This window comes from Plecotus auritus (assembly GCF_963455305.1).
Source record: "Plecotus auritus genome assembly, chromosome: 8".
Lineage (NCBI taxonomy): Eukaryota > Metazoa > Chordata > Mammalia > Chiroptera > Vespertilionidae > Plecotus > Plecotus auritus.
The window spans coordinates 137875018-137901886 of NC_137782.1; the positions used below are offsets into that span (position 1 = coordinate 137875018).

Genomic DNA, 26869 nt, shown 5'->3' on the forward strand with positions numbered 1-26869 from the left:
TATGCCCAGGTTTCAAGCTCAATCCCCAGTGTGGGACGTGCAGGAGGCAGCCAATCAATGATTCTCTCTCATCATTGATGTTTCGATCTCTCCCTCTCCCTTCCTCTCTTGAAATCAATATATATATATATATATATATATATATATATATATATATATATATATATATATATACATACACACACACACACACACATACATACTGCTTCTTAAACTTTAATATGCATACTGTGCATCTTATTAAAATGCAGAGTCTGATTCAGTAGGTCTAGTAGGGAAAGGCCTGAGAGTTGGCAGGTCTAACGGATTCCCAGATGTTGCAAATGTTCCTGCTTCTCAGAAAACACTTTAAGAAGCAAGGTTCTAAAAGACAATGGTACTACCCTAGCCCAGTGGTCGGCAAACTCATTAGTCAACAGAGCCAAATATCAACAGTACAACGATTGAAATTTCTTTTGAGAGCCAAATTTTTTAAACTTAAACTTCTTCTAACGCCACTTTCTTCAAAATAGACTTCGCCCAGGCCATGGTATTTTGTGGAAGAGCCACACTCAAGGGGCCAAAGAGCCGCATGTGGCTCGTGAGCCGCGGTTTGCTGACCACTGCCCTAGCCGGTTTAGCACAGTGGACAGAGTGTCAGTCTGCAGACTGAAGGGTCTCCGGTTTCGATTCTGGTCAAGGGCACATGCCTGAGTTGCGGGCTCAATCCCCAGTAGGGGGCATTCAGGAGGCAGCCGATCAATGATTCTCTCTCATCATTGATGTTTCTATCTCTCTCTCCCTCTCCTTTCCTGTCTGAAATCAATAAAAATATATTTTTAAAAATCCTATATAATAAAACACTAATATGCAAATTAACCAACCAGTGGAACAACCAGTCGCTATGATGCGCACTGACCACCGGGGGACAAACAGCGGTGGCAGCACTGATCAGGGGCAGGGCCAGCCAGCAGGCGGCACCAGGCCGCCATCCAAGGAAGGTGCCAGTGCCCCCCCCCCCCCCCCGCATCGCCCCGCCCGCCAGTCGCCCCACAGATGACCCTGATCGCTGGCCAGGCCTAGGGACCCTACCCTATATATTGGGAACAGTCTCTTAGATTTAAAAATTAAAACCTGGTAAGGCTACTCTAACACTGAAAAAACAGGATGAATCAGCGATGACATGCATGGACTCTGGCTTGCACATTTTGTGGTCAGCCCTGATTCTGACACTTATAATTGTGTGACAAAGCCAATTACTTCACTTCTCTCTGCTTCAGTTTTTTCACCCATAAGATGAGGAAAATGGTACTACTGCCTCAGAAGGATCATGTTATGTACTACTTTTTATAATCAGGGCAAAAAAATGTAGCTGCCCATACAACAGCAAGATGCCTTTCACCTGTGTGAAAAGTATGATCACTAGTGCATGCAGCATCCCGGATTGTGAGAGGGATGTCCGACTGCCGGTTTAGGCCCATAAACCAGCAACTGGACATCCCCTGAGGGGTCCCAGATTGTGAGAGAGACCCGCAAACCACCCCCACCCCCATGCATGAATTTCGTGTACCAGGCCTCTAGTAAATAAAGACAATGGTACCTACATACACAGGTTACCTCCAAAAACACAACCTTAATAAAATGATAACTTATCTTTCTTTTTATAGTTTATTCCTTCTTCTCTAATTTATACCAGATACATTTTCCTACCCTCTCAATACTTGCAATTTATCTTCAATGCCATTAATGATGTCTCTTTCCTTTTATTCAACTGGCTATCTCTAAGTTTCCTTCTTTATTTTTTATTCTTCCATACCCCCAAAATAATATCTAAACGTAAAAGTAGCTAATAAAAAATTGTCTTACTATGTGCCCAAGTCTATTTTTTTCTTATTTCCTTTAAATAGTTTCTAATTCATAACACAAACATCCAATAATTTAAGATTTATTGCAAAGATCAAAATGAGGAATGGTAAAAATAAAGGAAGAAAAATTATAGGCTAAAAGTGTAGAAATCAGTCCTAATTTGTATCTATCACAGAACCCTATGAAAGTAAGGCAAAAGGAATACTAACTAAAAGTCATAACAACAAATTTTCATATATTGAAAAGATTTTGAAGCTCTATTTAGGGATCCACTTATAAATAAAATTCAGGTACATCAAACAAATATTATTCTTTGAGTCTGTCACCTTATAAGTTTTAAACTATATTGTTAAATGAGGGAGGAAAGGGGGAAGAAGAAAAACATTTAGAACTAATGTCTGAATATTCTAGAACATCCAAATGTTTTTTAGTGTTAAGACCAAATCATATCATAAAGATCCTATCAATAAGAAATACTTGTAATGAGGATCTTCCTCATGTATTCCTTATCTTGGTTAGTAGTACACCCAGTCTTCCAAGCCAGAAATTTGGGTGTCAACTTAGACCTTTCCCTCTCCCTCATCCCAATTCTTTCCAGACCTCCGACTGATATGACCACTTATGTGTCCTAAGTGTTCGTCCAATCTATTCTCTCCATTCCCTCTGCCACTGCCTTAGTCTAACCCTTTTCCCTCATCTTATCTATTGCAACAGCTACCCCTAACTATGCCTCCATTCACTATGATCCTTACTCCATGCTGTCATCAAGTGATTTTCCAAAATGCCAACCTACTGTCTCTTCCACCCAAAACCTTTCACTATGTCCCTATGTAGTGAAAGATTTTGAGTGGAAGAGACAGTATCCCATTGCACTACCCCATCCTGCACTTTAAGCTTCATCATTATCAAAATACACTGCTTGCATTTCCAGCACACCCAAGCTATTTAATGCCTCATGCTTTTACATAAGCTGCTGCTTCAATCTAGAATATCTTTCATTTCTTCCCCCCTTGGCTTCCTGGCCAACTACTATGAATCTTTCAAAACCCAGCTTAGATTCCAGGAAGCCATCCCAAGACACTACCCTCTCTCTATCCTTAAGAGTTAAATATTTCCTTCTCTGCCAACTTTGTAAGTAATAATGGCATTTGTTGAGCATTTACTATGTGCCTGACTCTGTTAGAAGCATTTTCATGTATTAACTAATTTAATCTTCACAATAACCCTTCCTGTGAAGTGGTACCATTATTACCTTTGTGGATATGGAAACTAAACCACAGACAATTAAATAAGCTGTCCCCAAGGATGCCCAACTGTTAAGTGATGGACACAGATTAAAATCCTGACAGCATACATATTTATATTATTGCACCGATTACAGTGAATTTATTTACATGATTGTCTTTACCCTGAACTATGAGCTCCTTGTAGGGATTATGTCATATTCAACTCTAAAGCCATACTCCCTAGTATAAAGTGGGTAATCAGTACATGCATTTTTTGAGTTGCACATAAAATAATATTCCTAACAAGTTCAAGAGAAAATCACTCAGAAACTAGTTTCCAAATAAAAATTCAAATATGCTGTACGAGTACTAGAATAGAGCAAGCCATTTTTTCCAACTAATAAAAAGAATGTCAAATAGAGAAGTTAATACAGACATGAGATTATAGTTCTTGTGGACAGTAAAATGAACTTATTTTTGCAGTAATACTGCTTAATTACTGCAATAAATCAAAACCCAAAGGACCCTTTGCTTAACATTAACTTTTTTTCTCTCATTAAATAAGAATTCTTACTGATCATTCAGGGCAGTGAAAAGAAAGCCCTAAATTTACTTTGCTCAAGTGGAAAGAAACAAATCATAGACCAGCACTACTAATTGCTTCCTTAAGTCTGGCCAAGAAATGTATCCCATTAGGCAATTAAAATAAAACACCGTTGCCTGACTAAGCATATAGCAAAAGAATTTCTAAGGTTATGTAGACTGGCATTCCATTATTCAAATAATGAAAAATTCTTTTATCTTAAGCAAAGAAAAATGAAAAATCAAGAAAAAAAACATTATCACTATACCACAAGAATGTAGATTTTTTTAAGTTAAAACATATGCATAAGTTTATAATATTCCAATAGCTATTCTGTTGCCTTCAAATTATAAAAATCAAAGTTATTCTAATTATAACACTAATGATAAAAGACTTCAAGACCAAATCTACTGTATTTTAGTATGCTCTCACAGTTACAATCCTCTGAGCCATGCTGAAGTGCAATAATTAAAACCCAAAGAGACAATACCAGCAGCGACAATGCACACATTACTTGTTAGAGTAATCTGTACCCTGCCCTGCTTCTACATACTTGTACACTACAGAAAGGTAAATCTGCTGTCAGAAGCAGCAGAGTTTAGACCACAGTGAGTTTAGGCCACAGCAGAGCAAACTCTACCCCCAGGCATGTCTTACCATTTCTTGGTGCACTCAACCATCAGTTCCTGGTAGGAGGCCACAAATTGGAACTTAGATGCATGTTTTCCTACACGCTGCAGTCTCTTCCAAACTGAAGCCATGATGATCAGTCAATACACTGGAGCAGTTCTAGATTAGCAACACAGCAGCTTTAACAAAGCAGAGGGTCCAAAGCAAAAAAGCTTTGCATGTATGTCTGTACTTTTAAAAACTCATCTACAACTTGAAATGATGTTTGGGGTCCATAAGTCTTCTCCCTGTTTCACAGGGTATATCCCATCTTAGATGAATGGCCCAGCCAAGAACAGTGTGATATACATGACAGGATGAGTGAGTGGAGGTTCCCTCATGGAGACATCACCATCCCATTTCAGAGGCTATAAGATGTGTATTCCGAGAACTGAAAAGCAAAATAAAGAGAAAAAATATGAGGAGAAAAACATGACAAGCGACTAACCACCCACGTTTGATAACACTGAAACAGACATCCCCAGTTCTCCACACGTTTCCAAACAATGAAACAAAACACCAACCTCAAAAGCCAACATCAAAGATAGAAGACACCAAGGAAAAAATGACAATTCACACTTAAGACGTGGAGCAGTACATCTGGTAGTCAGCATCCACAACAATCCAGAGCCGCACGTCAGGGCCCTTCATCCCCTCCTAGCATCACAGAAGGGCGAGCAGAGCGGGAAAGTGTAGGGATGCTGTTCAATGTCCACGGCCAAAGGGGCGAGTGGAATATTTTTAAATAAACTTTGTTTTTCACCCGATATTTAATAGCCACGAGTCCTAGAAAGTGTGCTTGGAACAAATTAAGGAGCGGGGAGGAATGCTGTTGTAGAGTCGGAGGGGGGAATGGATGGGGAATGAGGAGTGGAGGGAAATCTCCAGGCAGAGGGAGGGCAACGTCCCGGCTCCAGGCCACTTGGGCTCTCCTTCACCTCCGCTGCCAACCGGAGAGAAATGGAAACTCCTGCCTGGGCGAGAAGCGATGACCAGCGGGGCAAGTGCACCGTGCGGGGTACAGGGTGCGGTGCCTCCCTCCCCCATCCTCAGGAACAGTCCGCCGGAGCCTCCTCCATTCCCGCACGGAGCCCAGACCCCTGCCCCCCTGAGGAGGCAGGCGGCGGCCCGTCCGCGGTCCCTGTCACCCAGGCGATGCCAGAAGACTCCAGCCTGGTCCCCTCGCCCCGGCCCCCGCCGCACGTCCACTCCCGGCCCCTCCTCACACCTCTAATCCCGCTGTCGGGCTGAGTCTAGCCCCGTACCCGCCTCAGCGCTGCTCCTCCGTCGCCGCCACAGCAGCAGCCGCCGCCACCGCCACCGAGTCCTCCATCCCCGCCGGAGCCACATGGAACAGCCGAGCCAGCCGTGGCGCTCGAGGAAGCCCGGGTCTGCAGCCCCTCGGGCGGACGGCGCGCCTCACGCCCGCCCCCTCCCGGACGGAGTCGCCCCGCGAGCGTCCCCCACCCGACAAAACCCTGCCGGAGCCGCCGCTCAGCGCTCAGCGCCCAGCACCCCCTCCCCCGCCTTCCTCCTCCGCCACCATCATCATTACCTCCCCCGCCGCACCTCTCACACTAACCCTACCCACAGCGGCTCAACCGCCGTCCGCTTCGCCGCCGTTGGCCAGCCCCGCGCGTGCCCCGCCCACCTCGGCGGCAACCCTTTGATCAGCGAGGCCTTCTCATTGGCCTATCCGGGTGCCCATCACAGGGGCTCCACTCCCAAGCTCTGGAGGTGTTTTTCCCCCAGCCGGAACGCTGTACACCAATCTACCCTTCATATTTAAAAAAAAAAAAAATTGGAACTTACTAAGGACGATCCCGCCCATTCCTCTGATTGGCTTGGAGAGGGAAGCGATAGGCAGGAGGAGTAAGGAGTGTTTATGGCGAACTGGAACGTGGTTGCTGAAGGTGAATGCCTGTCAACCGCGAGCCGGGTGCCGGGAGGGGTTCCTGGCTGAGTCGGTGGTGGGAGAGCGCGGGGCTGCCTTCGCTGCAGCTGTGGGCAGCCACTGGCTGCTGTGGTTTTCTCTCTTCGTCTCCTATCCCCACCCCAGGAGCTGGGTGCGCCCTCTCCTCCGCCACTAAGCAACTAGGGTGTTTGTGCACACAGCCTTGTTTTCACCGGATTTCTCCAGACAGATTGAAGTTATGACCCTGCCAGTCCCCGCCTAACATTCAATCAACTGGTCCTCAACGGGACTCAATGACACAAGCTAGACACAAAATGTTTACGGTGCAATTTCTTCTTGTTCTGATTTTTCAACATTTCCTTGAATCTTGTGGGTCTTTTTCCCCTGGTAGGAACTGTATATGGGTTTGGGAGTGGCTGGCATATAAAAAAGGTAGTTAACAGGCAAAGGGGAGGATAAAATAATCTAACAAGAGTGTGAGGGCAGGGGTAACTTAACCTTAAAAGAGCCAAGGACTCTTTTGGGAATACGATGAAAGCTCATAGACGCTTTCCCAAGGAGGAAAAAAAAAATGTCCAGTTACAAATTTGCTTTCAATTTTAGTTGCTCCACAGACGTCTGGTGTAGAGAAAGAGGACAAAGAATGGGATTTGGGGGGGGGGGGGAAGATCCCAACATTTAAGGAATAAGCAGAGTAAAGCGAGAAAGAGACGGAGAAGGAATGGTCAGAGAAGTAAGAGCACCCTACAAGCAATTGGCAAACATAGGTTGTCCCCCCAAAAATATATACACACACTTTGAATAATTATAAAGGCAGTATTTATTAAAATACATTTCATTTTCAAAATTGAGCTATCAGCTGTTAAAGTGTGTATACATTTTTTGGGACACCATGTAGTTTCAAAAAAGAAGGAAGCTAACATATAAAAAAATAAGCAGATGGGTTCTGGAAACACTAAGGGTTATTAATCTTACTAAGGACAGGAGAGTAGGATGCATGGACAAAGTAGCTTGAAAGGTGTTAGGGTATAGAGAATGATTGATTCTTTGAGAGACTCCACAGAAGAGCATTGATGGGTAAGAATTGAGCACACCTATAGAGATAGCAGGGAAAGAGAAAGGAGAAAGACAGATGTTGAAGAATCAACAGAGATGGGGAGACAGAAGGCTTGAATCCAGTATCTAATTCTATTTCCATTGCAGTACAGAAAGTAAACCAATGTGCATTTTACAGAAAAGGACATACTAGAGTAGATTATCACTTATTTTGCTATCATAATAATTATAAAATATTAAGACAACCATAGTACTTATATTGATTCTTATTTTTTGTGTATATCTTAGTAAACCTGAGTTGGTTTATTAAGTCACTCCTACCTACAGCCATTATGATCTAACTAGAGGCCAGATGCACGAAATTCATGCAAGGGGTTCAACTTCGTCTGAAAGGTCCTCTGGTCGTTCTGCTGTTGGGCTGCCCAGTCTAATTAGCATATTATGCTTTTATTATTATAGATACCGTGATATATTCTGCATCATTAACAGACTTAAAGTGTATGGATTTTTTTAAATAGCTAATTTATTTTTTAAAGATTTTATTGATTTTTTTTTTTTTTTTAGAGGGAGAAGAAGGGATAGGGAGAGAGAGAGAAATGGCTAATTTAGAAAAATAATCAAACTATTTTAATCTAAGTTGCCCTTCAGAAACAACCCATGTGATGATCAGGAGGGTTTTGCATCCTATTTATTATTGTTCTTCAGAAGTTCTCAAATTTTCTCATGTGGTCATCCTGGTTTCTTTTAATACTATGTCCCTGCCTCAAGAAAAAAAAAAAAAGGAAACTTTATTGTAAAGAAATTATCTTAAAAGCAACCAGTTTTGCCCTAACCGGTTTGGCTCAGTGGATAGAGCGTCTGCCTGCAGACTGAAGGGTCCCAGGTTCGATTCCGGTCAAGGGCATGTATCTTGGTTGCGGGCACATCCCCAATGGGGAGTGTGCAGGAGGCAGCTGATCGATGTTTCTAACTCTATATCCCTCTCCCTTTCTCTCTGTGAAAAATCAATAAAATATTTTTTTAAAAAAAGCAACCAGTTTTAAGTAAGTACCTTTCTTTAAAAAAAGAATAAAAGAACTATGCTGAGCCACCCCCACCCCCACCCCCCAGGAAATATTTCTCAAGTTGTAGGAAACTTAAGAGACCAACAAAGAGTTTCTTAAAAGACAGCTCTTCTTTGTAGGAGAAGTATTTTTCTTGGATATAAACTCTTATTTTTCAGTCTTGCTGCAGAGGTAGCTAAGAAGAGACCAAGGAATTGAAGCAGACCTTGACATTGTTCAGCTGCTGAGCTCAAGTTCATAGGCTGGCTCCTGGAAGCTCCACAGAGCAGCTACTTCTTCCCTCATAACTTTTTAAAAAAAATAAAATAACCTGTCTACTAACTAAATTTATTGAAGAACCTTCAATATAGAATATTTTAATGTATTTTGCCCAGGAAGCTGATAATTATTGAATATCAACTGATTGTTGGTCACATTAAATACTATTATTAGTACATAAAAGATACAGCCCCTGTTCTCTAAGAGTTTTCATAAACAGATGTTCAGCATGCATGCAAGAAAGCAATATGAATTACTTAAATCTCTGAGTTCCAGCTTCGTATTCTGTCAAAGGAATAAACATGCCTATCTTTCTGGGATGTTGAGAAGATGCAAGATATGTATGTAAAGTACCTGGCGCATAGTAAACAGTCAATAAATGGTAATTGATAATATACACTATTGTGCTTGGAGCAAACTCAAACATCAAGAAAAAAAACAAACAGAACTCCAATCAATACTTAGTTGCTACCAAACATCACTACCTCAAAGACTAAAGGATCTCAAAAGAAACAGTGCATTTAATATTGTTCCTTTCCTATTAACTCAGTGATTACCAACAGTATAACACCAATAGTTTCTGTGGACTCAGGATTTCATAATAATTACTAAGAATTCACTTACCCTCAATCCTCATGACTACCTTGTGTGTCATTTATTAGCTGAGATCTGTTGGCATGCTAGAAGTTACCCTTTCTTGAGGCCCCCAGTTCCCCAACCTACTAGCAGAGACTTCCCTCTTCCAAGGTGGAATTGCCTACTGTGGTTCTGCCTCTTTTTAATCCTCTGTTTACTCAGGTCTTGATTTATCATCTCCTTCTGTCCTAGGCCTAATCTGCATAAAATAGACCTGTGGGTGGAAGTTAGTTTAATTGTCCTGTCCACTTGACCCAAGTGTTGATCACAAAATTTTATAGATGTTTTACTTAACGGAGACATCAATATTTAAAATAATTTTGATTTTGCCTTTAAATATCATCAAGCTTACAGTGAAGCTAGAATATGAAGAAATAAGTGAAAAATGCCATCCAAAACCTTTAAATCTTCTCTGCCATGACAGTTTTGAAATGATAGAAATTATTTTCAAAGACGCAACTTTTCTGTTTCAGAAACCCCCCAAATGAATATTCTAGTCTATAAAATGCAACTATAGATTTGAATTATCATTCCTGGTGATAAAATTCTTATCTTTGGGTTTTATAGTTTTTGCACTAAAAATTGTCAGAGGTATTATAGCAGGATTTAATTACTAAAATAATTTATCTGTGCCTTAGTCATAGTAATAAGATTTACTCCCAATAATAACAATGCAGGGTTTTTGCATTGTTTTCCATTACCATACTACCCAACAATATTACTGCAATTTTTAACTGCTGATGAACTTATTTCTTTTAAATCTATAGCAAACAATTTACTTCTAACAATGCTACAGCAATTTTTATGTACTTAAAAAACTCACTGTGGCCCTGGCTGGTTTGGCTCAACAGATAGTGCGACGACCTGTGGACTGAAGGGTCCTGGGTTCCATTCTGGTCAAGGAACATGCTGGTGTTGCAGGCTCAATCCCCAGTGGGGGGCGTGCAGGAGACAGCCAATCAATGATTCTCTCTCATCACTGATGTTTCTCTCTCTCTCCCTCTCCCTTCCTCTCTGAAATCAATAATAACAATGAAAAACACCTCCCTATGGCAGGTTAATACTTTGAAATGTTAACCAATGGTTTTTGCAGTAGTTGTTTTTCCAACTATTTCTTTTTATCCTAAGGCTCTTGGCATTTTAATTATGATGTGTCTTTGTGTGGTCCTTTTTGGATTCCTTTTGTTTGAGGTTCTGTGCACTTCCTGAACTTGTAAGTCTATTTCTTTCACCAGGTGGGGGAAGTTTTCAGTCATTATTTCTTCAAATAGGTTTTCAGTATCTTGCTCTCTCTCTTGTTCTGGCACCCCCATAATTCTGATGTTGGTACGCTTGAAGTTGTCCCAAAGTCTTCTTACACTATCTTCAACTTTTTGGATTTTTTTTTCTTTTTGCTTTTTCGGTTGAGTGTTTTTTGCTTCTTTGTATTTCAATTCTTTGACTTGATTCTTGTGTTCCTCTATTCTGTTTTTGGGTCTCTGTATAATATTTTTTATTTCAGTCAGTGTATGTTTAATTTCTAGTTGGTCCTTTTTCATATCTTCGAGGGTCTCGCTAAATTTATCAGCCTTTTCTAAGATATTCTTGAAAAGCCTTATAACCATGGTTTTGAATTCTATATCCAGTCGTTAGTTTTCCTCCATTTCTTTCGTTTGTGATGTTTCTTTGACGCCACATTTTCACTGCTTCCCTGAGTTGGTAGGGTAGATTTGTGTGCTAGGTTTCCTATATGGCCCAGTGGGTCGGCCTCCCCAGTTAACCTGAGGTGGACACTCTTGGTGCACCCCTTTGTGGACTGTGTGTACAGCCTTGTTGTAGTTAAGTCTTGATTGTTGTTGGTATCACTGGGAGGAATTGACCTCCAGGCCTGTTGGCTGTAAGGATCAGCTGTGTCTACGCTGGGAGAAGTTCGGTGCTGGAGACAGCCTTATAGGATTAGACTTGCCAAATTGCAATAGCCTCTGTGCTCAGGTTGGATGGGGTGGAGTCTCAGGGCGGAGCAGACAGTCTTGGCTTCCAGTCAGCCTTGCCCTTGCGCGCGTGCGCGCCTGCAGACCTCTGCCTTCCCAGGCTCCCGAGTCTCTGCCCGAGAGTCCAGACTCCCCCCTCAAGAGCGTGTGTCCCCAGGGGCTCGCCTGGAACTGGGGTTCAGTGCAGTCAGAACTGGGGCTCAGTGCAGTCAGGAGCTTCTGACTCCCTTCCACTAGGGAAAGCCTGTGGCAACCTCCGCAGCCTTTGTGCGCACTGTCATGCACGCGCCTGCAGACCTCTGCCTTCCCTGGCTCCCGAGTCTCTGCTCGAGAGTCCAGATTCCCCCCACAAGAGCACGGGTCCCCAGGGGCTCGCCTGGAACTGGGGTTCAGTGCAGTCAGAACTGGGGCTCAGTGCAGTCAGGAGCTTCGGATTCCCTTCTGCTAGGGAAAGCCTGTGGCAACCTCCGCAGTCTCTGTGCACACTGGCGCGTGCGCCTCCAGAACCCTGCCTGCCGGGGCTCCCCCAGGTCTCCCCCGGGTCTCCGAGTCTCCGGGTGCCTTTCTCTCTACCTGACAGTCCAGACTCCCCCTGTATGAGCCTGGGTCCACGGGGTTTCGCCCGGGACTCGGGTTCAGTGCAGTCAGAACTGGGGTTCAGTGCAGTCAGGGGCTTCCTTCCCCCTTCCACCAGAGAAAGTCAGCCAGGCTCTCAGCCACCCTTCCTCTCTGCGCGCACAAAGACCCTTTGCCGTACCTCCAATTCTCTGTGAGCTTTTCTCTTTCCTTCTAGTTGTAGAATTTTCACTCAGCCAGCTTTCCTGTCGTTCTGGATGGTGTCCGTTCTGTCTTTTAGTTGTAGTTTTGAAATTGTTGTGCGAGGCAGCAGTTTAGGTGCTTACCTATGCCGCCATCTTGGTTTCTCCCTGAAATAACATTCTTGATATACTGGGTTAAATGAAAAGGCATAAAATTAATTTCACCTGTCCCTTTACTTTTCTTAATGTGGCTACCGGAAAAATTTAAATTATATATGTGGCTCACATTATATTCCTATTGGACAGTGCTGGCATAGACAATAGTAAAATTTCCTTTCCCAGAGATGAGAAATTCATTTCCTGGACTAGAAGAAAGAGAAAGTTGGAAGAAATGTAATGAGAGGCTGGATGCTGGGGAATCCCTATAACTGAACTTACTGTCCTATTCTCACTCTATTCTGGCACAAGCCATGGAGAGGGATGCATGAAATGGCAGGATCTATCTATGGCAGTGGTCGGCAAACCGCGGCTCGCGAGCCACATGCGGTTCTTTGGCCCCTTGAGTGTGGCTCTTCCACAAAATACCACGTGCAGGTGCGCACGTAACAGTGCGATTGAAAACTTCAAGGCCCATGCGCAGAAGTCGGTTTTCGGCTCTCCAAAGAAATTTCAATCGTTGTACTGTTGATATTTGGCTCTGTTGACTAATGAGTTTGCCGAGCACTGATCTATGGGATTTGAGAGCTGAAAGAGAGAGAACTTATGTTCTTTTTCCTTGTTAGAGCCCTGAAGAGGTGGCAAGACTCTTAAGAGAAGAAAAAGCTGGGCCATGTATCTAGTCCAGCCAAGACTTTAGAACAGCACTATTCAATAGAACTTTATGTGGTGAAAGTTTTATTCTGAACTTGGCTATAGCCTCTAGCCCCCTGGGGCTATTGAGCATTGAAATGTGGCTAGTGTAACTGAGGAACTAGAGTTTTAATATTATTTAATTTTAGTTCATTTCTATTTAAATAGCTGCATGTGGCTGGTAGTTATAATGGACAGTGAAACCTTACCTAGTACCACGGAGATTCTGGAAGCCCAACATAATGATTCCTAGACACCCAGAAGGGTACAGAGCAGTGGAAGCCACCAGACCTAAAGGGGCCTTGCTGATAGACACGGGTGGATGCAATCTGTGAGGCTGGCTGCTGTTGAGGAATGATGCAGATTGGGACTCTCAGGGGAGTCACCATGGGAGAGGAGAAAGATCAAATGTTCTGTCCCCTTCCTCTAACACCCTAATATTATGTAAGCCTCCTCAATTTAATTGATGCAATCCCTGCCAAACTGACTATGATTAAATGTCTGCCACTCCTTGTGAAATCAGAATTTGAAATAGATATTGGGTTGAGTTATGAAAAAATGAAATAATGTTTTTTGCAAACCTGAGGTTTTTTAGATTGAGACCTGTACCTACTATATAACCTTAACATTAATAATTCCAACAAAATACATAGAAACCTATGTTTATTCTTTTAAAAGGCAGCCTTTTTCCCCCTCTGTTATTATAGGACCCAAGTTCTTTGGTTGACATGAAAGCTTAGAAAAACTGCATGAGATAACCATCTTTCAACTAAAAACAGAGTATCCTTTTGTGAAATTGTTTCTGTTCCAGTTACCCATAAATGAATCTTTGAAGTTAGTCACAATGAAACCTTGCACCCTGAACCTGACATGGCAATAATTCTGGGGCCTCAGTTATGTGTTAAAATTTTTTTTTTTTTTTCCAGCTCCACAGCATCTAGGAAAGGCCATCCTGGATCTGGTTGGTGGAGAGAGAGAAGCATCCTTGACTGCCTTGAAATTCAGACAGAAACCAGTCTACAGGTATCATCTCTTGCTGACTCAGTAAGCCTTACTCCTGTTGAAGCACCATATTGAATAATTAAAATCCTCAGAAATCTTGGAGACTATATCATGGGCAACGATAACATTTAAAATGTGGATACCCAAAATATTAACAATAACACAGCACAGGTAGTAATCAGTTAGAGTGGGTGACAGCCATAAACCATTGGTCCAGCTATTCTATTGTGGACTAGCTAAATATCAGTTCTGACTCCAGACAACTCCTATTATTCTGTACCATCCTCTCAGTCTGACTGTTCAAACTACTCAAGATAATTTCATAATGGTAAAGTCGTAGCCCACAAATGCCCTATGCCAAGGTAAATTCAGTTATCAGAGATGATTTGCACATTGCAAGTAAGTAGACCATTATTTGGATTTTTGCAACAAAGGTTTGAGTTAGAATTAGGATTCCTTTTTTGAGAAAGTCTTTGCTAAATTCAATAAATTCATCTATAAAATCAATAGGGAATCTTTTTTTTTTTTTGCACATATCGAAATCTTCTTTATTTTATATTTTCCTTAGAGGATACACACACACTTTACCCATTCCACATTAAAGAAATAAACAAATATTTGAATAATGTGTCACTCAATAGGGAATCTTGACCAAGGATTATTGGCATCTGCTTTTTTTTTTTTTCTGTGTTTTCAATAATTGGAAGACATTCCAGGTAATCAGATATAGCTGTTAGCCAGTGTTTTCCTCTGAATAGTTCCTTGATGACTATATTTAGTATTTATAAGATAATATAATTAACATATTCCAAAATAATAATGCTGGACAGGAAAGGCAAAAAAAAAAATCAGTAGGAATTCACAAATTTGAAGGGCATTGAATATGCCCACCACCCCAATGTGATGTTAAATCAAAAGCATTTTCAGCTCAAACAGTGCAAAAAACAGCAGCCTGCTGAAATCACGCAGAACCCCACAGGGCACTGGGCACAGGCCGAGGGACCGTAGTCCTGTTACAGAAGCCTGTCCCAGATGAGTAGTTATAAAATAAACCCAAATTTCAGAGGCTAGGATTGACTCATGCACAGTTTGGGCAATCTGCTGGGCAGGGTGAGGTGGAGAAAAATTCCAGGGCAAAGGTGATCACGTAGAAATCAGAGGAGAGCTGCAATATTGTCCCAGATCACTTTCTTTAAAAACAAAATTTATTTTATTTATTTTTTTTACTGATTTCAGAGAGAAAGCGAAAGGGAGAGAGACATAGAAACATGGATGATGAGAGAGAATCATTGATCGGCTGCCTCCTGCACACACCACACTGGGGATTGAGCCCACAACCCAGGCATATGCCCTGACTGAAATCGAACCATGACCTGCTGGTTCATAGGTCGACGCTCAACTACTGAGCCATGCTGGCCGGGCACAGATCTCTGTTTTTATAAGTCACCGAATTAGTAACTGGGCTTAGAGAGAGTATAACATAGCCAACTATGCAAAGAGGACTTCATGAAAGTTACTAGGTATTTCTTCATATTTGGATGCTATGTTTAAATATCCTCAATAATGAATCACTAATATCTTTCTCCATAGACAGAAAGTCAACTGTTGAGCAAGAGTTAAGATTTTGTGCCATGGTTCAGTCTTCTGAGGAAATCCTTATGTCTTCAACATTAAAAAACATGATATTTTATCCCTGAAATTATGTTTAGTCCATTTTAGATACTGAATATAGTGCTAAGCTATACTTGTTGAGAAGGAATTATTTGACATTATTAATGTCCCATTTCTCATTTCATCAACTTATGCAAGCCCCTTTCCCCCGCTAATCAGTATACTTCATTGTAGAAAAGGAGAGTGTTGTGCTTGTGCATCTTTCTTTACACAACACATGCTAAAAAGATGTATATTTAGAGGTCATAACTTGCTTATATTTTCAAAATTCACTCTTTCCTTGAACAACTGAATCAGAAACAGGAGGCCTGTTTGCTGACTGTTCAACTTCTTGTGTTCTTGTAAAAACACACTTCCTGGCTACTCACCAAGCTACCTTGCGCAGGCCTCCTCTCCAGATGACATCACAATTTACAAAACAATAATTCCCAAATCCTGCAATTGTCAGTGATAAATAGAGTAACCTGCTGAGTACTTCTTCATACATGTCATGCTGGGAAGCGAACTTCTGCACGGCAGGCATGACACCAATTGTTCTTTAACCCTGAATGTTATGGTTATCTGCAACACCCAGGAATGTTATTTGATCAAACAATTTTGGCAACAGTTCATTCTGCTTTCTCTTATTGAAATCTTATTAATTTTCAGCTGATTTTGCAAGCTTTGAGGCAACAATGTTACTTGTACCTGGTTTTGCTACAAGGTGTACAACTTAAAATGATAGTATTATTATTTTGATTTTTTTGGTGATATTTTTAGTGAAAACCCCATTTATTTATTAACAATTATCTAATTAATACTACTAAGTGAATCTACTAATCTCAAAGCACTGTGCTAAATATTGGGACTGCAGCACATCAAAAGAGACAAAATCCCTGCCCTTATGGAGCTCACATTCCTCATCAATTAGAAACTATTATTTGATGTTTGCTTTGGAAAATCTCTATTGACTGTGTTTTGTTTAACAATGACCCAAAAACTAACTGAGAAAAGTGTTATGAAAGCAATGCACTAGGGACTCACATTAATACATAGCCCACTTAATGAAATTCAATTCTCGGATATTTGTTGTTGGACTTTCAATTTATACCTTTATTTCCTTGTGGCTGCCTGTGTAAAGTCACATATAGACTTGTCACAACTCACACAGATTTATAATTTAAATTGGAGTCCTGTTTACAATTTGTGCTTATTTATTTATTTAAATTGTATTTATATTACTATTTTATCCTGGTTTGTTTTTTCATTGAACCACTTTAGAAAAAATGATCCATTTTTTTAAAATTATGACTACAAGGTAATGTTATTGTAACTATAAAAAATGCAAATTAACACATGCCAAAATTGAAATTACATTGTCTGATAGAGATAATCAGCAATTTGTTAAATGTTAGCCAAAAACAATCTGATCGATGCATGCTTGGAGTGCACATGCAACTTTTTTTATTTATTTATTTGTGTTTTATTTATTAATGTTTTTTCAAGATTTATACATGCCCTCGCTCATCTTAAAAGAAAACCATGCAAACATTTAACTCACCCCCAAGAATAAACTTTTTTCTTGTTCTTAAGATCTTCTTAAAGATGACATAAGATTTGCATAATATTTAATGGTTAGAACAGTATTGTCATTGTGCTGAAAAAGAGAAGAATGAAATGGAGGTAAAGAGTATCCTTGATTTTTAAATAGAGCTTTTAAAATAAAAGCACATGGTTTAAGATTTGCAAATATATTATATCACATGCAACTTTTAAGAATGAATTGGTTATAAGAATGTGATAGGATTGTAAGAAACACATACCCATCCTATTTAATTTCCCTTTTTGACACCTTAAAATAATTTTTTAAAGTATAAATAATAGCAGCTTATTGTCACTGCCCTCTATTCAGAAACATTTTAGCTCTCTTCCTAGATATTCTTAGAGGTAAATAATTAAAGGTTGGCTTTTATCTTTTATGTATTCTATGATTTAAAAAAATTTTTTTTTAAATTTTAAAGTACATCTATCGGAGAATAAAGACTCAAAGAGAATAAACAAATAACTTCATGCCAGGGTATTAAGATTATGTGATACCATTTTCTTTTTTAAATTCTCCTTTAATGTTTTAACTTTTTAAAAAAATAAAAATTATTAAAATTGCATAACTGTAGTCTTAGATTAAAGATATTATATAAGTCATTCCACACTCTTTAAAATGTTATCTAAAATCTTTCCACCTATATTTTTGTTTATAAATCATATCTAATTGTTAAAAATGAAAACTCTCCCCAGAATAAATTCATTTCTAGCACTCTAATGTATTTTGATTCTGGATCTATTTTGCCCATAGACACACTTCAGTTTGGGGAGGAAATGAAGACTTTTCTTTCACAAAACAGTCTATTCCTAGGAATCTTTTCTGTATTATATAGCATAAAAAGAAGGATGAAATTTCTTTTTTAAAAAATATGCTTGTATTGATTTTAGAAAGAGAGGAAGGGAGAAGGATAGAGAAATTGATCCAGCTGCCTCCTGCACACCCCCTACTAGGGGACTGAGCCTCCAATCTGGGCATGTTCCCTGACCAGGAATCAAACTGGTGACCTCTTGGTTCATGGGTTCATGGTCAACCACTGAGCCACCCTGGCCGAGCAGGATGAGTCTTCATTGGTACTTTTTATATGCTTGAACTACTTTGCTCAGATTTAGGACCATGATTTTCATGGGCCTGCTGGCTATTTTCTCCATCATCTTCTAATTTGAGGCTCATGTTTGACTCCCCTCTTATTTTCATACTAGAGGCCCAGTGCATGAAATTTATGCATGGGTAGGGTCCCTAGGCCTGGCCAGCATTCAGGGCCGATCGGGGCCTTCTGGCTGTTGGCTGGGACCTTTCTTCCCCGGGTGCCAGCAGCCGGCCGGCCTCCCCTTGCCCCTCGATTGATCGCCCTACTGGCCAGTGGCTTTAGCCTCCCAATGTGGGGTGATCATGTGGCGATGGCGGGGCCCCCCGACCAATCGCATTGCACCCACCATTGCTGGCCTGGCGCCAGTGCATGTCATAGCGTGGTCGTCTGGATAGTCGTTCCACTGTTCGGCCATTCGGTCAATTTGCATATTATGCTTTTATTATTATAGATTCTATGTGGAAGGTTCTATTCTCTGCTTCGGTGTCAAGTCAGGTGGTTGATATAAGCAGATATTTACCAAGTGCCTAATATGTTCAAGAAGGTTTTGAGTTAAAAATAACTCAAGGATTATAAACTTATTTCAGAGAAAAATATATACAGCTAATAAAAGTGTAAACTATAAAAAATGTAATAGCTTATCAAATATTCAAATAACAGTCTAAGACAAAATCAAAAGGTGAAATATTGTCATTTGCAACAACATGGATGGATCATGAGACTATCGTGCCAAGTGAAATAAGGTAGAAAAGGACAAGAACTGTATGATTTCGCTCATACGTGGGATACAGAACAAAAAGCAGCAAACCAACAATCTCATAGATACAGACAACAAAATTATGGTTACCAGAGGGGAAGGAAAATGAAGAGGGCAATGGTGGTCATATATATGGTTATTGCAGGAGCCTAGACTTGTTGGGGCAAGGGGAGGCGGTGAGCACGCAGTGGACTATACAGAAGTTGTATTATGAAGTTGTACACCTGAAATGTATATAATGTAATCAACCAATGCTACTCCAATAAATATAATAGAAAAAGATATAGAAATAATGGCAAAAACAACAACAACAACAAAAAACAAGTAGGCTATGAGTAGTTAAGTTTTTCAGGAGTCAAAAGTTAAACATGAAAATTTTCTGTTGCATAGAGTGGGTGACCTTAATTTCCATGTTGTTCAAGGGTCAACTGTATATAAACCTCCAAGTCAAGGCAAGCAGACACAATTCTCAGACAATTGGTAGAAATATAATGATTAGGAAAAAGAAGCAGTTTCCTCTTGGATTTGTAGCTATAAGGATGAATATTCTGCTGCGAGTGACCTCTGCTAGCTAAGTCCATCTGAGAAAGAAGCCAAAACTGAGGAAGTCAAGAAATGAAACAGAGTTGCTACATTTGCCTCATCTGTAAAATGGAATAAGGGAACATGAGACTTTGCTCCCTGGAGATAAAGGTTAGAAGACATAAACTCTTAAGACCCCATCCAGCTCTACTTCTGTGATTTTAAAAATTTCTGTCTTTAGTAAATGTGTATGAAATAAAAAAAAGAGGCTTTTTGGCTGGGGTGGGGGAATCAATTGGGGAAAAAGGAGACATATGTAAAACTTTAGACAATAAAAAAAAGAGGCTTTTTGAATTAGAATTTCTTGCTAGTTGTTTTCATTATAATCTAGTTTTTGCTATCTTTAGAAGTTTTTTGTTTTTTGTTTCCCCAGTTGGGACTATTTTTTATTATTTCTGTCTAACTTTAATTTTATGATTGGTCAAAAATTGAAAGTGTATAGTCATAATTCCCCTAGTCAACATGAAGGCAGAATAGTGTTTGTTAGGAACATGGAAGATATTCCTAAATGTAACAATTCCTAATTATTTTGCTTCTACCCAGCTCTAATGGGGGAGAGTAACCATAAGTCAATTTTAGTCATTTTGTAAATTATCTATGATAAATTATAAACAAATAAAGCATTGATAGAACATATTACTTTTTATAGAGCATCTACATTAATAAAAGAGAAATATGCAAATTGACCATCACTCCACGATGCCCACCAGCCAATCAGGAGTGAGTATGCAAATTAACCCAACAAAGATGGAGGCAGCCGCTCCAGGCCTCTGGGCAGCACACATGCAGGTGCAGAGCAGCCGGGTGGGGCGGGACGCCTGCTATGAGGGGGCGGGGGGGCGGGGCGGAGAGAGCTACAGGAGCGGTGCTCCAGCCAGAGTGAAGACTGAAGACTCCGGCCAGAGCGAAGACTGAAGGCAGTGGCCAGAGCGAAGGCCTGGGTCCCGGGTGCCGGAGGAAAACCAGTGCCGGTAGCCAGGGGAAGGAAGGCCTATTGCACAAATCTTCATGCAACAGGCCTCTAGTATCTATATAAAAGGCTAATATGCAAAGTGTCCCCTTGGGAGTTCAACCAGGAGTTCAATCACTTGCTATGACATACACTGACCACCAGGGGGCAGCGCGGAACGAAGGAAGGCCCCGGCCGACAGCTGGCAGCCAGCAGCTGGAAGCTGGGGAAGGAAGGCCCCGCCCGGCTGGCAGCCAGAAGGCCCCCATCAGCCTTGGTCGCCAGCTAGGCCCAGGGACCCTACCTGTGCATGAATTTCGTGCACCGGGCCTCTAGTTGTATATAACTTCAATGGCCAATCAGCTCAAAGATTTCAATCTTTTTGAGTATAAATGATGAGGTTGTCTGAACCCTCTTCAGAGAGAGACACCCATGATTCACAATGATTTCTTTAAAGCATTCTGAAGATTAAGAGTACAAAAACAACCACATACAAAATTTTAATGCAAAATGGATCCTCAACCTAAATGTCAACTGCTAAAACAGCAGAAAGGAGGAATAAGTCTTTGTGATCTTGGTGTTGGCAATGGTCTTTAGATAGATAGATAGATAGATAGATAGATAGATAGATAGATATTTAAAAAATAGATAGATAGATAGATAGATATAAAAAACCATTAGTGAAAGATAATACAAGCATGAACAACAAAAATATAGATAAATTGTACTTTATCAAAATTTAAAACTTTTGTACTTTAATGACATTATCAAGAAAATGATAGGTAGCCAACAGACAGGACAAAATATTTGCAAATCACATAACTAATAACAGACTTCTAGCTACAATATATAAAGAACACTTAAAATTCAACAATAGACAAATAATCCAATTTTTAAAGTGGCAAGGGCTTTAAAGAGATATTTCTTCAAAGAAGATATATAAATCAATAAGTACATGAAAAGATGTTCATCATTTGCCATCAGGGAAATGGCAATCAAAACCATGGTGAGCCCAGTCAGCGTGACTCAGTGGTTGAGTGTCAACTTATGAACCAGGAGGTAATGGTTTGATTCCTGGTCAGAGCACATGCCTGGGTTTTGGGCTAGATCCCCCAGTGTGGGGGTGTGCACAAGGCAGCCAGTCAATGATTCTCTCTTACCATTGATGTTTCTATCTCTCTTTCCCTCTCCCTTCCTCTCTGAAATCAATAAAAATATATTGAGATGCCACATCACACCAACTGAAATGGCTTAAAATCAAAGACCGGCAGTACAAAGTGCTGTTGAGGATGTAGCAAAATTGAAGTTCTTCCACATTGCTTGTGGGCTTGTAAAAAGGAACAGCCATTTTGAAAAACACATCGGCAGTTCTTCAAAATGTTAAACATAGAGTTATCGTATGACTCAAGAATTCCACTCCTACATATATACCAGTAGAAATGAAAACAATGTCCACACAAAAACTTGTATATGAGTGTTTATAATAGCCATGAGTGGAAACAACCCAAATTCCATCAGTTGATGACTAGATAAACAAATTGTGTGGTACATCCACACAATATTATTTAATCATAAAAAGGAATGAAGTACTGATACATGCTATAACATGGATAAACCTTGAAAACATGCTAAGTGAAAGAGGTCAGTCACAAAAGACCACATATTGTATGATTCCATTTATATGAAATGTCTGCAATCGGCAAATCCATAGAGATAGAAAGTAGATTAGTGGTTGCCAGGAACTTAAGGAAGAGGAAAATGGGGGAGTGATTGCTAATGTGTATGGGCTTCTTTTTGAGCTGATGAAATGCTCTAAAATAATATAGTTGTGATGGTTACACAATTCTGGGTGTGTATGTGTGTGTATATATATATTCTAGCTAATAAAAGAGTAATATGCAAATTGACTGTCACTCCAACACACAGGATGGCCGCCCCCATGTGGTCAAAGATGGCTGCCCCCTTGTGGACACAAGATGGCCACCACAAGATGGCCGGCAGGGGAGGGCAGTTGTGGATGATCAGGCCAGCAGGACAGTTGGGGGGGACCCAGGCCTGCAAGGGAGGGAAGTTGGTGGCAACCAGGCCTGCAGGGGAGGGCAGTTAGGGGCAACCAGGCCTGCAGGGGAGGGCAGTTGGGGGAAACCAGGCTGGCAAGGGAGGGCAGTTAGGGGTTACCAGGCCAGCAGGGGAGGGCAGTTAGGGGTGACCAAGCCAGCAGGGGAGGGCAGTTAAGGGCAATCAGGTTGGCAGGGGAACAGTTAGGTGTTGATCAGGCTGGCACAGGAGTGGCTGGGGGTGATCGGGCTGGCAGGGGAGGGCAGTTAGGGGCAATCGGGTTGGCAGGGGAACAGTTAGGTGTCGATCAGGCTGGCACAGGAGTGGTTAGGGGGTGATCAGGCTGGCAGGCAGAAGCGGTTAGGGGCAATCAGGCAGGCAGGCAGGCGAGCAGTTGGGAGCCAGCAGTCCTGGATGGTGAGAGGGATGTCCGACTGCCCGTTTAGGCCCGATCTTGGTGGGATCCCTTGAGGGGTCCCAGATTGGAGAGTGCAGGCTGGGCTGAGGGACACCCCCCACCACCCCCATGCTTGAATTTCATGCACTGGGCCTCTAGTGTGTGTGTGTGTGTGTGTGTGTGTGTGTGTGTGTGTGTATGCTTAAATCCCACTGAATTGTATGCTTTAAATTGGTTACATGAAGGGTGACACTTATTGTATATGATTTACCTCAGAAAACAGATATTAAGAAATATAGAAACAGACTGTTGTCCAAAGGCATTCATCAGTTATATTTTCCAGAAACTACATTCAATCAAAAGTCACAAGACAACTGAATATGCTGGAGAGTACAGCAAAATATAATATTCTAACAGAAATTTAAGATGTGAAAGTGCCCTACACTTAGAATTAGGAGATCTGGGTTCTAATTTTTCCTGGATCCCAAACCCAAGTTTGGAGGCAAAGATTATCAGTTACCTCTGACTACCCATTCTCCTTTTCTTCTCTAGCAGTAAAAATCCCAGAATTTAGTTGAAACCATTTCCACTCAGCTGAAGACTTGCCAGCCTCCTTTGCAGCTAGATATGGCTATGTGCCCAAGTTTGGCTAAGTCTTGTGTGTAACTTCCAGGAAGTCTCCTTAAAGGGAGGGAATGTACCTTTCATTTTCCCTCTGTCCTGTTGATGGAATATAGAGCTCCAGCATCTATCCTGGATTGTGAGGATGAGGGATGGTAAAGTGTCAAGCTGGAGGGAGCCTGGGTCCCTCGCAAATTTGTAGAACCACTACATTTACCCTGAGCTGCCTACCACCAGACTTCTTTTATATGAAATAGAAATAATCATGTAAGCCGTAGTTATTTTGTTTTATTTCTGTCCGGTGTAATCCTAATACAGTGGGTTTGTGAAACGTAAAGAATAAACATCCCTTTAGATTGGTTTGGAGGAGAGTTTACTCTTTTTAAAAAAAGTTAAAGCCTTCTTTCTGGATGGAACAACTTTTTAAATTAACCTCAGAGCATGCAAGGGCTCTTGATTTGGGCTTCCAAAGGTTTGCTAACAATGACAAAAATACCTAGAACTGTATAGATCTGTTTGTCATCACTGCACCTGTCTCCTCTCCCGGCATTTTCATATCAGCTGAGATCAGCCAGGAACTTCCAAACACTGTGGCTTCAAATTTGATTAGTTTGTAGGGAGAGGGCAGGATCTTATTCTTTTGAAACAGGTTTCCAGGGATACTCTAATTTCTTTTTCAGTCTACTCCAGTTTTCTAACCTAGACTAAATGTTTATGGTTAGTTAAGTATTTGCTTGAGAGACGTAATAACAACCACTGGTGGGTGACAAAGTTTATAAATCATGCAATCTACTAGAGCCTTCCATGGCTTTATAACTGGTTTGTGTTTGTTCAAAATCTTATTTAATAATTATTTTGAATTATTCAATTCAAAAACCTTATTTTTAAAATCACCTGCATTCGGTCATTCTTAGGTTGGCTTTTCAAACTACTCCAAAGGAGAAACCCAGAGGCTCTAGTCACTTATTGCTATGCTATGGTGACTGTTTTAACCAGACTGCTTTCACAATTTTCCAGATTACTAAAAGATGTCAGACACCATCTAATCCTGGGCAGATACCCCTAAATTTTCAACTACTAGAGATAACATTCAGGTGGTTAAAAAGCAGATTTATCACAATTTGTTGTAAGTCCAGAAAATTTTAAAGCAACATCCATGCAAATTCTGCCATATGAAGAAATATTAAATATTAAAGAATTCTGACAAATAACTGTTTTTTCACTTCCTAAAGTTATAAAATCTACTGCCTTTTTAGTAAGAACTATAAATGTTTTTTGTGTTTATCATTCATGCATGAAGGGCTAAAACTCACTTTAAACACAGGGACAGATAGATGTGCAATAAAGTGGTTACATTGGGGGAAAGTCAGGATTTCATAATAATGTAATCATAACATAGCCAGAAGATTTTAACTCTAATTAATGAAAATAGACACTTACAATTTTTAAAAATTATTTCTTTTTTTTAAATATATTTTATTGATATTTCACAGAGAGGAAGGGAGAGGGATAGAGAGCTAGAAACATCGATGAGAGAGAAACATCGATCAGCTGCCTCCTGCACACCTCCCACTGAGGATGTGCCCGCAACCAAGGTACATGCCCTTGACCGGAATTGAACCCGGGACCCTTCAGTCCGCAGGCCGACGCTCTATCCACTGAGCCAAACCGGTTTTGGCTAAAAATTATTTCAATATTAACAGAGATTTTGTTTCAGGAAGATATATCAAAAATAGATTCTGAACTAGCCTACTTTTATTTTGTTTTGTTTTTTTCTATCATGCTTGACTTTTTCTCTATTAAGGTTACACTGACTGATATTTCTTATTTCCACAACTTATGGATGATGCATTGAGACATCTGGGTTTTAACCAGTGAGATTGATGAGTTTTATTGCACTTAAGGATCCTTTTTTGATAAGGACACAATCCACAATCACTTTTGTCTCCTTAATCTTCCTATAGCCCTTCTGTGCAGATTCCAGAATATTTTACGAGTATCTTTAAAGAAATATCCTTTTTCTTTATATTGGATGCTTACAAACAGTTTTCTAGAACATAGCTGGCCTCCTGTATTTAGGTCAACACATCAATCCATAAAAAAAAGAAAAATTGGCCCTGGCCAGGGAGCTTAGTTGGTTAGAGCATTGTCCTGATAGGCCAAGGTTGTGGGTTTTATACCCAGTCAGAGGACATACAAGAATCAACCAATGAATGCATAAATAAGTGGAACAACAAATCAATGTCTCTTTCTCTATCTATCTATCTTAAAATTCAATTTAAAAAAATAAAAATAAAAATTGGGGGAGTTCAGTGAGAAATTAATATGCCATATCACAAATGTATTTTTATTGAATCTAGGTAGAAATATCCCCAAAATTAGAAAACTAACAAGTGGTTGCTTGGAATTCCTAAATAGCTTAATACTTTTACACAGAGCATAATAAACAGTTCATACTTCCACACAGCCCACATATACATTGTTTGAGAACCTCAAGATCTCTGCTAATATGACTGGGATTTTCTACGTCCCTTTTGTACTACTAGAACACTACACATTGGTCAACAGAGAGATGGGCCCAAGGCAAAACAGTTTCTAAACTTTATATTTCCAGTCTTTGAAACAAGAAAGATCCCCAGCTTCATCAACAGTAATGTTCAGGGTTTGAAGATGAAAGGCAGTATTTAACTAAAAGGCTTCCTTAGATTTTGAAAAGTAAAAAGAACATGATCACAGAAAGACAATGTTTAGAACTGAAAAGGATCTTGGAGAATATTTAACTCAAACCCCCTCTTTAAGAATAAAGAAAAAGAAGACCTCCCAAAATGGGCTGTGTCTGCTTCAAGTCAAAACAGGTAGAAAGCAGGAGGTCACATGGATTAGTGCAAAGAGCATAGCCTTTGTGGTTGACAGCATGGATTTGAATCCAGCTCTTCTAGTAACTATTGGAATGGTTTCCTCTTATATAAAAGTGGCACTAACAGGACCTGTTTTCTAGAGTTGTTGTGGAGAGGAAATGATATCACTTGTGTAAAATGCCTAGAACAGTTCCTGGTACTCAATAAGTGCTTGGCAAATGTTATGGTTAGTGCAGGAACTCAAACTGGGGTCATCTGACTCCTCTTGTACACTGCCCTGCACTATTAATACAGTTGGCCAAGAGAATTCAAATGTTGGCTTAAAATATGAGACTCCAAATGAAATAAATTGTGCATAACCTCAAATAATTAAAAAAAAATATTTACTAATCATTAACACAAGCAATACCCAGTTCTTTTTAGGTGAAGTGAATTGCTGCACTTTTCTCAGTGGTTTTTAGCTGTTTTCAGATACA

The 26869-nt window shown here is 40.4% G+C and overlaps 1 protein-coding gene across 12 annotated transcripts in view; it reads right to left on the reverse strand.

Annotated features, from left to right (window-relative positions):
* EHBP1 (EH domain binding protein 1) overlaps positions 1-26869 on the reverse strand; it is a 416128-nt gene that overhangs the window by 341531 nt on the left and 47728 nt on the right. For 3 of the 12 annotated variants that reach the window (XM_080686012.1, XM_080686022.1, XM_080686017.1), the window contains exons 1-2: positions 5552-5933; positions 4312-4714 (exon numbers count right to left, since the gene is read on the reverse strand). In XM_080686012.1, coding sequence (XP_080542138.1) covers positions 4312-4415 — 104 coding nt within the window. In that variant the 5' untranslated portion in view covers positions 4416-4714; positions 5552-5933. Of the gene's footprint in view, positions 1-4311; positions 4715-5551; positions 5962-26869 lie in introns of those variants that run through there. The other 9 variants (XM_080686024.1, XM_080686010.1, XM_080686011.1 and 6 more) reach the window with 8 other exon arrangements.